Consider the following 12563-nt stretch of genomic DNA (forward strand, 5'->3'; position numbering starts at 1 on the left):
ATAGATTCTAGAACTCTGACAACATTCTAGAACTGTGATAGATTCTAGAACTCTGACAACATTCTAGAACTGTGATAGATTCTAGAACTCTGTTAGATTCTAGAACTCTGACAACATTCTAGAACTGTGATAGATTCAGGAACTCTGACAACATTGTAGGAGTACCTGACTCTAGAAATGTAGGAACTACACTAGAACTCAGACACATTGTTTTCTTGAACCCCGTTCTAGAACCGGTTCCAGAACCAAAGGAACAAGAGGGGCCAGAGGAACCAGAGGAGCCAGAGGAACCAAAGGAACCAGAGGAACCAGAGGAACCAGAAGAGCCAGAGGAACCAAAGGAACCAGAGGAACCAGAGGAGCCAGAGGAACCAGGGGAACCAGAGGAGCCAGAGGAAACAGGGGAACCAGAGAGCTTGTGGGAGCCGCTAACGTTCTCCGCCGGTTGTTCTGCAGACAGATTATCACAGTTTCATTCAAATCTTGAAATCGGAGCCGCGGCTCCGTCGGCAGACGAACTATTTGTTTACTGAGACTTGACGGAGGATCTCAGTTCTCCGGTTCTCCGGGAGACGACGGATCGGAGACGACAGGATGCTACCGAGGTACCGAGCAGATTGAATCCTGGTTTTGATGTTGGGAACTCGTTTTGAAGGTTTTATAATCTGCTTTTGTTACTAAATGATCAATAAGGAACTTCATTGGTTCTTCCTCTCAAGACGGCGAAGGGTTCTAGTATCTACTGGTTTGTTTTCATGTCCAAGCTGAAGGGAAGTTTCAAAAAGTGCAACTTGGTTTGTTTTGATGTGAACGAGCTCCGATAAAATCGTCCAAAACTTTTTAACATGACAACTTTTCAAACAAAATCCCGTCTTGAGCGTTTCTGTCATTTTGTTCTGATTCTGTCTCCATGGCAACCGGGAGCCAGAAGGGAAACAACTTTGTGAAAACCTCTGTGACTCTGTCTCCGTGGAAACAGGAGAGAAAACTTTTCGGAAATGCTCTGGCTCAGTTTCCACGGCAACAAATGAAATGCAACTTTACGAAATTACTCTCTTGCCGTGAAAAAAGTTCCCGCCTCCGTGGAAACAAAGGAAACATGCTTTTGAAAATGTCCTTGTGGAAACGGAGGAAATGCAGCTTAGCTTTTAGTGGCTAAGCACTAGCGGCTAACGACTAGTGGCTAAGCACTTGAAGCTAAGTATTAGTGGCTAACCACTAGCAGCTAACCCCTTGTGGCTAGCCACTAGTGGCTAACCACTAGCGGCTAAGCACTTGACGCTCACCATTAGTGGCTAGCCACTAGTGGCTAACCACTAGCGGCTAAGCACTTGACGCTCACCTTTAGTGGCTAACTACTAGCGGCTAGCCACTTGTGGCTAACCACTAGTGGCTAATCACTTGTGGCTAACCACTAGTGGCTAACCACTAGTGGCTAACCACAAATGGCTAACCACTAGTGGCTAAGCACTTGAAGCTAACCATTAGCGGCTAACCACTAGCGGCTACCCACTAGTGGATAAGCACTTGAAGCTAACCATTAGTGGCTAACCATTAGCGGTTGATTGTTGTGTCGCCGCTCTGCTGGTGAGTAACTGACCGACGCTCCTCCTCAGGACTCCTCCCCCTGTGATGTCACTCAACTCCTCCAACTCCTCCCTGGCCGCCGCCCACCCCCACGGCTACGCGTCCCACTGCAACGTGGCGTTCAGCGCGTTGAACGCCAGCAGACTCCTCCTCCTCCCGCTCTACGTCTACATCGTCTTCCTGGCGTGGCGGCGGCGGCGGCGGCGGCGCCCCCCAGCCTCCGGCAGCCACTCCGATGTCTTCGCCCTCCACCTGGCGGCCCAGGAGCTCGTCTCCGCCCTGGGCATGGCGCTGTACTACGGCGGCTACGCCGCCCGCCACCGCGGCCTGTCGCTGGCGGGGCGCTACCTGACCGCCGTGGTTTTCTACGGCCAGATCTTCTTCCACGCGCTAGCCTGCGCGGAGTGCTACCTGGCCGCGGTGCACCCCGTGGCCTACCGGGGGCTGAGGAACGCCCGCGGCGTCCGCATCAGGAACGCCGGCGCCGGCGGCGTCTGGGCGCTCTGCCTCCTGTCGACGTGCAGCGCCCTGCTGGACGACACCCTGCTGCCCGTCCTGCTGCAGGTCGCCGTCCTGGGCGGCTCGCTGGCCGCCGCCGGCTTCTGCGGCGCCTCCGTCCTCTGGGTGCTGGTGGGGCCGCGGCCGGGGGAAGGGGGCGGGGCCGGGGGAAGGGGGCGGGGCGACCGCTCCAGGCGCAGGGCGCTGCGGGTCATCGCGGCGGTGGTGGGCGCGCTGTGCCTGTCGGTGCTGGGCCTGCTGGTGCCGGTGGCGGCGCTGCGCTGGTGGCCGGCGCCGCGCGCCATGAGGTGCGCCGTGCAGATCTGCGGGATGTTCCTCAACGTGCCCAGCGAGGTTCTGGCGCCGCTCATGTTCCTGCACCGGGCGGGGCGTCTGCCGGCCTGCCGCCGCCGTCCAGGCCACGCCCCGGCACCTCAGTCCGTTACCATGACAACCCAGCTTCAATAGGAGTCCTGGAGACGGGTGGTTGTGGTGTTTGTGGTGTTGAGGCGTCGCTCGTTGCCTTGCTTGTACGTCGCCACGACGGGATCAATAAAGTTTCTTGAATCTCGAAGCAACAGTTTGAAAACGTTGTCATGTGTAGAGGGAGGGGGGGAGGAGCCTCCACTGCGTCTCCATGGAAACGGGAAAACACACCAGTTTGAAAAAAACAACTCCTTTTTAAAAGTGATTCATCTTCTGCACTCAGTGGACGAACCAACTTGTACTGGTATCGGTACTCAGTATCTGCATGTAACTACTGGTTAGTACTGGTATCGGTACTCAGTATCTGCATGTAACTACTGGTTAGTACTGGTATCGGTACTCAGTATCTGCAAGTATCTACTGGCTAGTACTGGTATCGGTACTCAGTATCTGCAAGTATCTACTGGCTAGTACTGGTATCGGTACTCAGTATCTGCAAGCATCTACTGGCTAGTACTGGTATCGGTACTCGGTATAAAGTAACTTAAGGTCAATATTGGAATCGGTACTCGGTATAAAGTAAGTAAAGGTCAGTACTGGTATCGGTACTCAGTATCGGTACGTCCATGTTTCACGGCTCCACAGACAGAATTTCATGATAAGAAAGGAGGAACTCGGTTCTACGTTTAGTTTAGTTTAGTGAACGTTTTATTGTTGAACCGTCGAACTTAAACCAGGTTCTAGAACATGAACCAGGTTCTAGATTATGAACCAGGTTCTCGCCACCGTCTGGAGGGATGAACTCGTTAGCGTAGCGTCAGGTAGCCGCCGCCGTCTGGAGGGTTGAACTCGTTAGCGTAGCGTCAGGTAGCCGCCGCCGTCTGGAGGGTTGAACTCGTTAGCGTAGCGTCAGGTAGCCGCCGCCGTCTGGAGGGTTGAACTCGTTAGCGTAGCGTCAGGTAGCCGCCGCCGTCTGGAGGGTTGAACACGTTAGCGTAGCGTCAGGTAGCCGCCGCCGTCTGGAGGGTTGAACTCGTTAGCGTAGCGTCAGGTAGCCGCCGCCCCCTGGTGGCGCCTCATGTGCGTCTTCAGGCAGTGGCTCTGGGTGAACACCTTGTGGCAGACGGCGCAGCGGTACGGCCGCTCGCCGCTGTGCGTCCTCATGTGCACGGTCAGGTAGACCTTGCGGGCGCACGCCTTGCCGCAGACGGCGCAGACGTAGGGCTTGGCGCCGGAGTGGACGCGCAGGTGCTCCGCCAGGTTGCTCCTCCAGCGGAAGGCCCAGCCGCAGTGCGGGCAGCGGTACGGCGCGTCGCCGCTGTGCACGCGCTGGTGCAGCGTCAGCGCGCCCTTCTTGGCGAAGCCGCGGCCGCACTGCGCGCAGCGGTGGCGCCGGCCGCCGCCGGCGGCGTGCGTCGCCATGTGGTCGCGCAGCTGCTGCGCGGTCAGGAACATCTTGCAGCAGACGTCGCAGAGGAAGGAGCGCTGGCGCTCCGTGTGGATCTTCTCGTGCTGCCGCAGCGTCCCCACTAGCTTGAAGCGCTTGCCGCAGAGCGCGCAGGCGTGCGGCCGCTCCTCGGAGTGCACCGTCATGTGGCGCGACAGCGAGCGGTAGTCGCTCAGCGACTTGCCGCACACGCCGCAAGGGTGCGCCTTGCCGCCGCCGTGGGAGCGGCGGTGGGTCTTCAGCTGCTCCCTCAGCGGGAACTCCTGGCGGCACACGGCGCAGCGGTGGCGCTCCGGGGGGAGGGGGAGGGGGAGGGGGAGGGGGAGGGGGAGGGGGAGGGGGAGGGGGCGGTGCGGGTCCTGCAGGTGCTCCGCCCGCAGCCCCGCCGACTCCGGCGCTTCGCCGCAGACGTCCTCCGGTCCTCCGGCGTTGCGACGCAGCACGTCCTCCGCTAGCGCCGCCTCCGGGCCGAGAACCGACCGGCGGACTTCGCAGGGAACGTCGCGGACGCCACGTTCCAGCTTGATGCCACCGACTCCAGCAGAACCAGGACCAGGAGAACCAGGAGAACCAGCAGAACCAGCAGGTCCCTGCTTCACACCCGTCAGTCGGCCTTCGGTCCGTTCCGGTTTCCAGTTCTCGCCGTCGGTTCCGTCGTTCTCCGGTTCAGACGTCTCCTCGCCGTCACTTCGTTCCATTTCGGTTCCAGACGAGTTCCAGGTAGCGCCAGCGGCTCCCGGACCGTGGACCTCGGGGACGGACGGACCGTGGACCTCGGGGACAGACGGACCGTGGACCTCGGGGACAGACGGACCGTGGACCTCGGGGACGGACGGACTGTGGAAACCAGAAGCAAAGAGACTCAAAGAACCGGAACCAAAAGAGGCTGAGAACCTGAAGGACTGGACCGGGGTGATGACGGCTTCTGGGTCAGAACCAGACCGTCGCCTCTGACTGGCTGTTAGCCTGCTAGCACATTAGCCTGCTAGCACGTTAGCCTGCTAGCACATTAGCCTGCTAGCACACTAGCTTGCTAGCATGCTAGCTTGCTAGCACAATAGCCTGCTAGCATGTTAGCTGACTAGCACATTAGCTTGCTAGCACGTTAGCCTGCTAGCACGTTAGCCTGCTAGCACGTTAGCATGCTAGCACGTTAGCCTGCTAGCACAATATATAGTAAATAAAGTTCTTATTATTACTAAAAACACCCTGATGGTCCAACCGGCACCGTGTCTCCAGGACGGTTCTCGACGTACCTGCTGGTTCTGCCGGGTTCTTCGCTGGCGGAGCTGCTGATTGGTCGATTCTGGACGCCTGCAGGTTCCTCCGGTTCCTGCTGGAAGAAGAACGTCCCGTCAATAAGAGCAAGGAAACCTTCGCCTTGCCAGAAGGAGGAGGTGGAGGCGGAACAGAGGTGGGGCAGGGGCGAGTTGAGGTGGGTGGAGGTGGGTGGAGGTGAGTTGAAGTGGGGTGCAGGCGAGTTGAGGTGGAGTGGAGGCGGGTGGACGCGGGTGGAGCCAACCTCACCTCCTTCAGCCGGATGTGGACGGTGGAGCTCCGCCTCCTGGAGCTCCGCTGGATCTCCTCTGGCGTCAGGCGCCGCGGCTCCAGCGGCCGCAGCCTCCGGCGGCGGTCTGAGGTCAGCAGGTCGAAGGCTCCGCCCCTCGCCAGCTGGGGGAAGCGAGTCCTCAGCAGGAGGGCGAAGTCGGCCTCCTGCAGGCCGGGGCGGCAGCGGAGCTCCTGGACCCGGTTCCTCCTCAGGTCTGAGGGAGAACCGTCACACGTCAGCCTGAGGCCACGCCTCCACCCGCCTCCACCCGCCACACGTCAGCCTGAGGCCACGCCTCCACCCGCCACACGTCAGCCTGAGGCCACGCCTCCACCCGCCACACGTCAGCCTGAGGCCACGCCTCCACCCGCCTCCACCCGCCACACGTCAGCCTGAGGCCACGCCTCCACCCGCCACACGTCAGCCTGAGGCCACGCCTCCACCCGCCTCCACCCGCCACACGTCAGCCTGAGGCCACGCCTCCACCCGCCACACGTCAGCCTGAGGCCACGCCTCCACCCGCCACACGTCAGCCTGAGGCCACGCCTCCACCCGCCACACGTCAGCCTGAGGCCACGCCTCCACCCGCCTCCACCACGCCTCCACCACACCTCAACTTGCCTCCACCCGCCTCCGCCACGCCTCCACCCGCCTCCACCACGCCTCCGCCACGCCTCCACCACCACCACCCGCCTCCACCACACCTCCACCACACCTCCGCCAGACCTCAACTGGCCTCCACCCGCCTCCACCCACCTCCGCCATGCCTCCACCTCACCTCCACCACACCTCTACCCACTTCCACCACACCTCCACCCACCTCCACCACACCTCCACCCACCTCCACCCACCTCCACCACCCCTCCACCCGCCTCCACCCACCTCCACCCGCCTCCACCCACCGCTGTGTGAGAGCACGGCGGTCCGGGGGCCGTCCAGGATCCGGACCCGGAGCAGGATGTGGTTCTTCTTCCCGGTTCTCCCGTCGCGCCGCCGCCTGACGGAGGAGCGTTGAGAGAACAGTGACGGTGTAGAGATCAGTGACTCACCGCCGCCCCCCGGTGGACCAACCAGGTACTACAGCGGTCCGTCTCTCCTCATTCACGTGATTCGGGTTTTTAAAAGTAAAAACTACATTTTTTTAAAGCTGCGCCCGATTCGGTCCACGGAAATGCGGCGGCGGCGGATAGCTCCGCCATTTTGGATTCGCCACTCGATACCGAATCTCCCGGTGGTTTACTTTACGAAAATACGCCGCCGACTTCCAAAGTTTGGGATTTTCGAAAATAGAGGAGAGTTTGACGTTCAACATACTGAATGTGCTCAAAGTGCAACCTGGAGTTACGTTTTATGTGAACAAACTTCCTTCTCTGGAGTTTTCATCCCGACAGGAAGTGAACATGACGAACAAACGTACAGAACCTCCGCTAGCTAAACGCTTTCATGGGATTTCCGTTCAACATTTTGATGAATCTTGCTTATAATGCAACATAATTTAGAAAACCATTCTAGAATGAAAAGGTAGGAACCACAATATTCCATATATATATATATATATATATATATATATATATATATATATATATATATATATATCTCCCTGCGAGACGGCCTACACTTCTCGAATATTTAAGGGGATTCTGAATTAAACATTGCTGTTATCATGTTATTGTAGAAAAAGAATGATTACTAATTAATTATTAGACATTCTATAAAATGACATAATTAAGTGCAAAATATTCATTTTAACTAACACTTCAGTATTCCCTTAAATTGATATATATATATATATATATATATTGCTGTGCAAAGACTACAATAAGCTCAGATCACAGTTTTCTATTATTACTAATTATCCATAATTGCTCCTTGAAAACAGCAGAACTCTGGTTTGTCTGATTTCAACAAATGACGTCATAGTTTTGATTTCAGAACGTTTTATTCAGTCACACCCAGATCAAAGCCTTTAAACCATTTGGACAAAAATGTCCAAGTGTCTAATCGAGAGTAATCAGAGTACAAACAGACCTGGATGGAGAGGTCCGGCCCGGGTTCTCCTGGTTCTCCTGGTTCTCCGGGTTCTCCTGGTTCTCCTGCTCAGCAGGACTGGAGCTCCTCCTGCACTTTGCACCTGGAAAAACACAATTGTCCTGCGTTTCACTGGCTGACACGAGCTTCGTCCTGCTCTCCAGATGTGTTGGTCAACATTTATTCTATTAAAAGCACAAATACAAAACTCCGTTAACAAAACCCACACATTCCTCGTTTTCACTCTCAAACTGAGATTCGTCCCGATGTCAACGTGAATCTTTCACGTGCAATGAAACGCACGTGAGTGTTTAAGAATTCGGCTCAAACAGATGGCGATTATTTTGCACGTTTGAGTGAATAATTGAGTTTGAAGACACGCGGGACCTTTAAACAGCGAGGCGAGTCTGCAGCGCGTGCGCACGATTAAAGCCCAAAGTACGACGTGTTGATTGATTCTGCTGCAGCCGAACTGAAGGGCGAAGGGAAGCGATGGCGTGCGCGTTAAAACCCGTATTCGTGCGTGCGTGCGTTTCGTCGTTTTGTCGTGTAAACGGTCACTTGCGCGTCACCGCTAACGGGGCTCGTGAACGCGCGCCGCGCCGCGCCGCGCCGCGCTCGACTCACCGGAGGAGCGGACCTCCAGCTGCCGGGCGACCTGGCGCCTGACGCCCGCCGCCTCCTGCTCCAGCTCGGCCACCAGGCTGTCGACGGCCGCCAGGATCTCCCGGGAGGCGGCGGCCAGCGTGTCGGCCACGAACCTCCGCAGCTCCGCGGCTCCGGACGCCGCGTCGCGCCTCATCGTCTCCCCGCGAGGCTCCGACTGAACCCGAGCGGCTCCGATGAAACCCGAAGGCCGCTCGGCTTTGTTTACGACTCGGCCGGAGCGCTGGGGGGGGGGGGACGCCGGAACACAAGTCCGACTGGAAACGTGGACGGAGTGAAAAGGTTCCGTGTGACGAAATAAAACACGTTTCCTCACGTAAAATGAATTGTACGTAAAATTAATACTACATTTAGATCGATGATAGATAGATAGATGATAGATAGATAGATAGATAGATAATTACTTTATTCTTCCCCGAAGGGAAAGTGTTTTGTTGCAGCAATCTGGTACATATAAATATTATAAAATACAATAGAAATAAAAGTAAAATATCTGGGTCTAAGACATAAAGTAAAACACAGAAGGGAACTTGGGCACGTAGAAATAAGACGAGATCAAAGCCAGATGAATAAATAGTAAGGTGCCGTGGCAGAGCCATTAGAAGTAGGTATTATATAATAATAATAACAATAATACACATAATAACAATGTGTAATGTGTATAATACTCGTGTATAGTACTACTATTAATGGTAGTAATAATATAACAACAATAATACAGATAATATCACTGAACACCAACATGGCCGACGACCTCCTGCAGGTGGCGCTGCAGGAGGAGCTGATGGTGGATTTGTTGATTCCCCAGTGTTTTGGCCTGTGTACTGCAGTGTTCTTCAACCACTGAGCCCCGGGAAATTATCACATTTCACATTATTTTCTATAACAACCTTTGTTCTCACAGCGACAGTGTGTAGCAGAGTAATCCTGTATAAATACTCTTCACCACTAGAGGGCAGTGTGTTGCAGAGTAATGATGTATAAATACTCTTCACCACTAGAGGACAGTGTGTTGCAGAGTAATCCTGTATAAATACTCTTCACCACTAGAGGGCAGTGTGTTGCAGAGTAATCATGTATAAATACTCTTCACCACTAGAGGGCAGTGTGTTGCAGAGTAATCATGTATAAATACTCTTCACCACTAGAGGGCAGTGTGTTGCAGAGTAATCATGTATAAATACTCTTCACCACTAGAGGGCAGTGTGTTGCAGAGTAATCATGTATAAATACTCTTCACCACTAGAGGACAGTGTGTTGCAGAGTAATCATGTATAAATACTCTTCACCACTAGAGGGCAGTGTGTTGCAGAGTAATCATGTATAAATACTCTTCACCACTAGAGGGCAGTGTGTAGCAGAGTAATCCTGTATAAATACTCTTCACCACTAGAGGGCAGTGTGTTGCAGAGTAATCATGTATAAATACTCTTCACCACTAGAGGACAGTGTGTTGCAGAGTAATCCTGTATAAATACTCTTCACCACTAGAGGGCAGTGTGTTGCAGAGTAATCCTGTATAAATACTCTTCACCACTAGAGGACAGTGTGTTGCAGAGTAATCATGTATAAATACTCTTCACCACTAGAGAGCAGTGTGTTGCAGAGTAATCATGTATAAATACTCTTCACCACTAGAGGACAGTGTGTTGCAGAGTAATCAAGTATAAATACTCTTCACCACTAGAGGGCAGCACAGAACTTTGCCGGTGAAATGTAAAGTGACAGACGTCAGTGTGGTTCATCTCCACCTCCTGCTACCATCTTGTATCAAAGTACTGTGTCAGTGACAGTGATGGAGAAGTTTTTGAAAACCAGGATCTCAGCTCTTCATCCATCAGGTCCAGGTTTCACACTGAGGGAGGCACTATTAAAAAAAGTCCTTGTTTCTGGATTTACTGGATTCCTGTTGATAAAACTTTGATGAGAAAGACTTTATATTGTTAATAGAGGCTGCAGAGTTTAACTTTTTAACATTTTCAGGTGGAGGCGTGACTCCAGAGTTTTACAAAGACAAAAGTGTGTCTTGACTCATAAAGGTTGAAAAACACTGGTCTAAAGTGTTAAAACTGCTTTCTGTTTCACACAGTGACATCTAGTGGTCACTGCTGGAATTACATTCCTCTACATCTTGATGAGGTGCAGTTTACGATTCCACCAGAGGGGGCGATGTTTCCACACGAAAGGAAATACTGTAAATCTGTGTTTTTCAGCCTTTTTTGAGCCAAAACACTTTTTTCTTGGGAAAACTCTGGAGGCACCATTTAAAAAAGTAATTTTTCCTGGATTTACTGGATTCCTGTTGATAAAACTTTGATGAGAAAGACTTTATATTGTTAATAGAGGCTACAGAGTTGAACATTTCAATATTTTCAGGTGGAGGTGTGACTCCAGATGTTTTACAAAGAAAAAAGTGTGTCTTGGTTGAGAAAGGTAGAAAAACACTGGAGTACTTCATCGGGGTGAGTATTTTCCGTGTGGACTCAGAAGTTCCCATCGTGGAACGAACGACGGTAGAAGGAAGAAGATTTTGTCCAGAGTGGACCTGAAGACCTGCTGGTCCAGAGAATACGGTAAAAGACGTAACGGCGCCTCCTGCTGCTGCATGATGGGAAACATCTGGACGGCCGCCCGCTGCTGCTGATTTCCATGCAGCGGGAACCGCAGGGGGCCGACCCCGGCGGTGTTTGTTCCTCGTCGTGGAAACGATGCAAAGTGGCGCCGCAGCCATACGTCGAACAAACAAATCCTCCTGGACAAACGACTCCGACCGAGCTGAAGAGTCCCTGAGGTGAGTTCTCGATCTGGAGCAAGAGTTTAGGCTACCCCTTACCAGAACCAGGGTCTGGACCCCTACCTCTTACCAGAACCAGGGTCTGGACCCCTACTCACCACCAGAACCAGGGTCTGAACCCCTACCTCTTACCAGAACCAGGGTCTGGACCCCTACCTCTTACCAGAACCAGGGTCTGGACCCCTACCCACCACCAGAACCAGGGTCTGAACCCCTACCCCTTACCAGAACCAGGGTCTGAACCCCTACCTCTTACCAGAACCAGGGTCTGGACCCCTACCCACCACCAGAGCCAGGGTCTGAACCCCTACCCACTACCAGAACCAGGGTCTGAACCCCTACCTCTTACCAGAACCAGGGTCTGGACCCCTACCCCCCACCAGAGCCAGGGTCTGAACCCCTACCTCTTACCAGAACCAGGGTCTGAACCCCTACCTCTTAACTGGTTCTGGTCCTGTTCCTCTGGTTCTGATGTTGTTCCTGTTCTTTCCAGAACTCTTGTCTGTCGTCACTACCGATGAGTTTGGAAATGGTGTCCACCACCTCGGCTAGTGACCCCGCCCCTCCCCCGCCCTCCGCCGGCTCGTGGTTCACCGAGGACCTGTGCCTCTCCTCCAGCACCACCGTCTTCAACGTCACCAACCTCCTGCTGCTCCTCCCGCTCTCCGCCACCGTCCTCGTCCTGGGACTCCGGCGCAGGAGGCGCCGGCGTCCCGCCGGCCACTCCGACTTCTACTTCTACAACATGGCCGCCATGGAGCTGATTGGCGCGTCCGGGTCGGCGGTGGGGCTGTACGGCTCCCTCCACCGCCTGCCCTACACCATTTTCGTCAACTCTCTGATCAACCGCTTCCCCTGGTACGCGGAGATGGCGTTCCCCGTCCTGATCTCGGCGGAGCGCTACCTGGCCGTCGTCCGCCCGCTGCTGTACGTCAGGCTGAAGCGCGGACGGACGTTCCGCGGCGTCGGCGCGGCGTGCGTCTGGCTGCTGAGCGTGGGCGGGATGGGCGTGGCGTGGCTGATCCAGAAGCAGCCGCGGTACAGCCTGATCCTGGCCGGACAGGTGGCGGCGGCGCTGGTCTTCGTGACTTTCTGCAGCCATTCCATCCTCTGCGTTCTGATTCGCCCGCGGCCCAGCGACGGGGGCGGGCCCAGCCTGCGGGGGGACCGGGTGAAGTGGCGGGCCTTCCGCACCGTCACCGTCATCACCGCGGGGTTGTCGGTGAAGTTCGGAGTCGACCTGGTGACCAGCGTGTGGAACTCGGCCGAGCTCAGTCTGCAGACTCACTGCTTGTTGAGGTCGGCGACCAGCTGGCTCAACCTGCTGGGCGCCCTGATGCTGCTGCTGCACTTCCTGTACCGCGCCGCAGAGCTACCGCGCTGCAGGCGCCGCGCTGACTGACGGACGGACGGACTGACGGACAGTAACGCCTTGCTGACTGACGGACAGACTGACTGACTGACTGACGGACTGATGGATGGACAGACTGACGGACTGATGGACAGACTGATGGACTGATGGATGGACTGACTGACTGACGGACTGATGGACGGACAGACTGACTGAC

The 12563-nt window shown here is 54.9% G+C and overlaps 1 protein-coding gene across 1 annotated transcript; it reads right to left on the reverse strand.

Annotated features, from left to right (window-relative positions):
- Nucleotides 1–3260: 3260 nt before the first annotated feature.
- Nucleotides 3261–8421, reverse strand: LOC308148582 (uncharacterized protein). Its single transcript, XM_080522055.1, has 6 exons — nucleotides 8163–8421; nucleotides 7536–7638; nucleotides 6410–6504; nucleotides 5486–5721; nucleotides 5215–5294; nucleotides 3261–4795 (listed from the first exon to the last, which is right to left on the reverse strand). The coding sequence occupies exons 1-6, from the start codon at nucleotides 8335–8337 to the stop codon at nucleotides 3559–3561; spliced, it is 1926 nt and encodes a 641-aa protein (XP_080378181.1). The 5' UTR covers nucleotides 8338–8421; the 3' UTR covers nucleotides 3261–3558.
- Between the last annotated feature and the right edge of the window lie 4142 nt (nucleotides 8422–12563).

Source organism: Blennius ocellaris (assembly GCF_963422515.1).
Source record: "Blennius ocellaris genome assembly, contig: SCAFFOLD_97, whole genome shotgun sequence".
Classification (NCBI taxonomy): Eukaryota; Metazoa; Chordata; class Actinopteri; order Blenniiformes; family Blenniidae; genus Blennius; species Blennius ocellaris.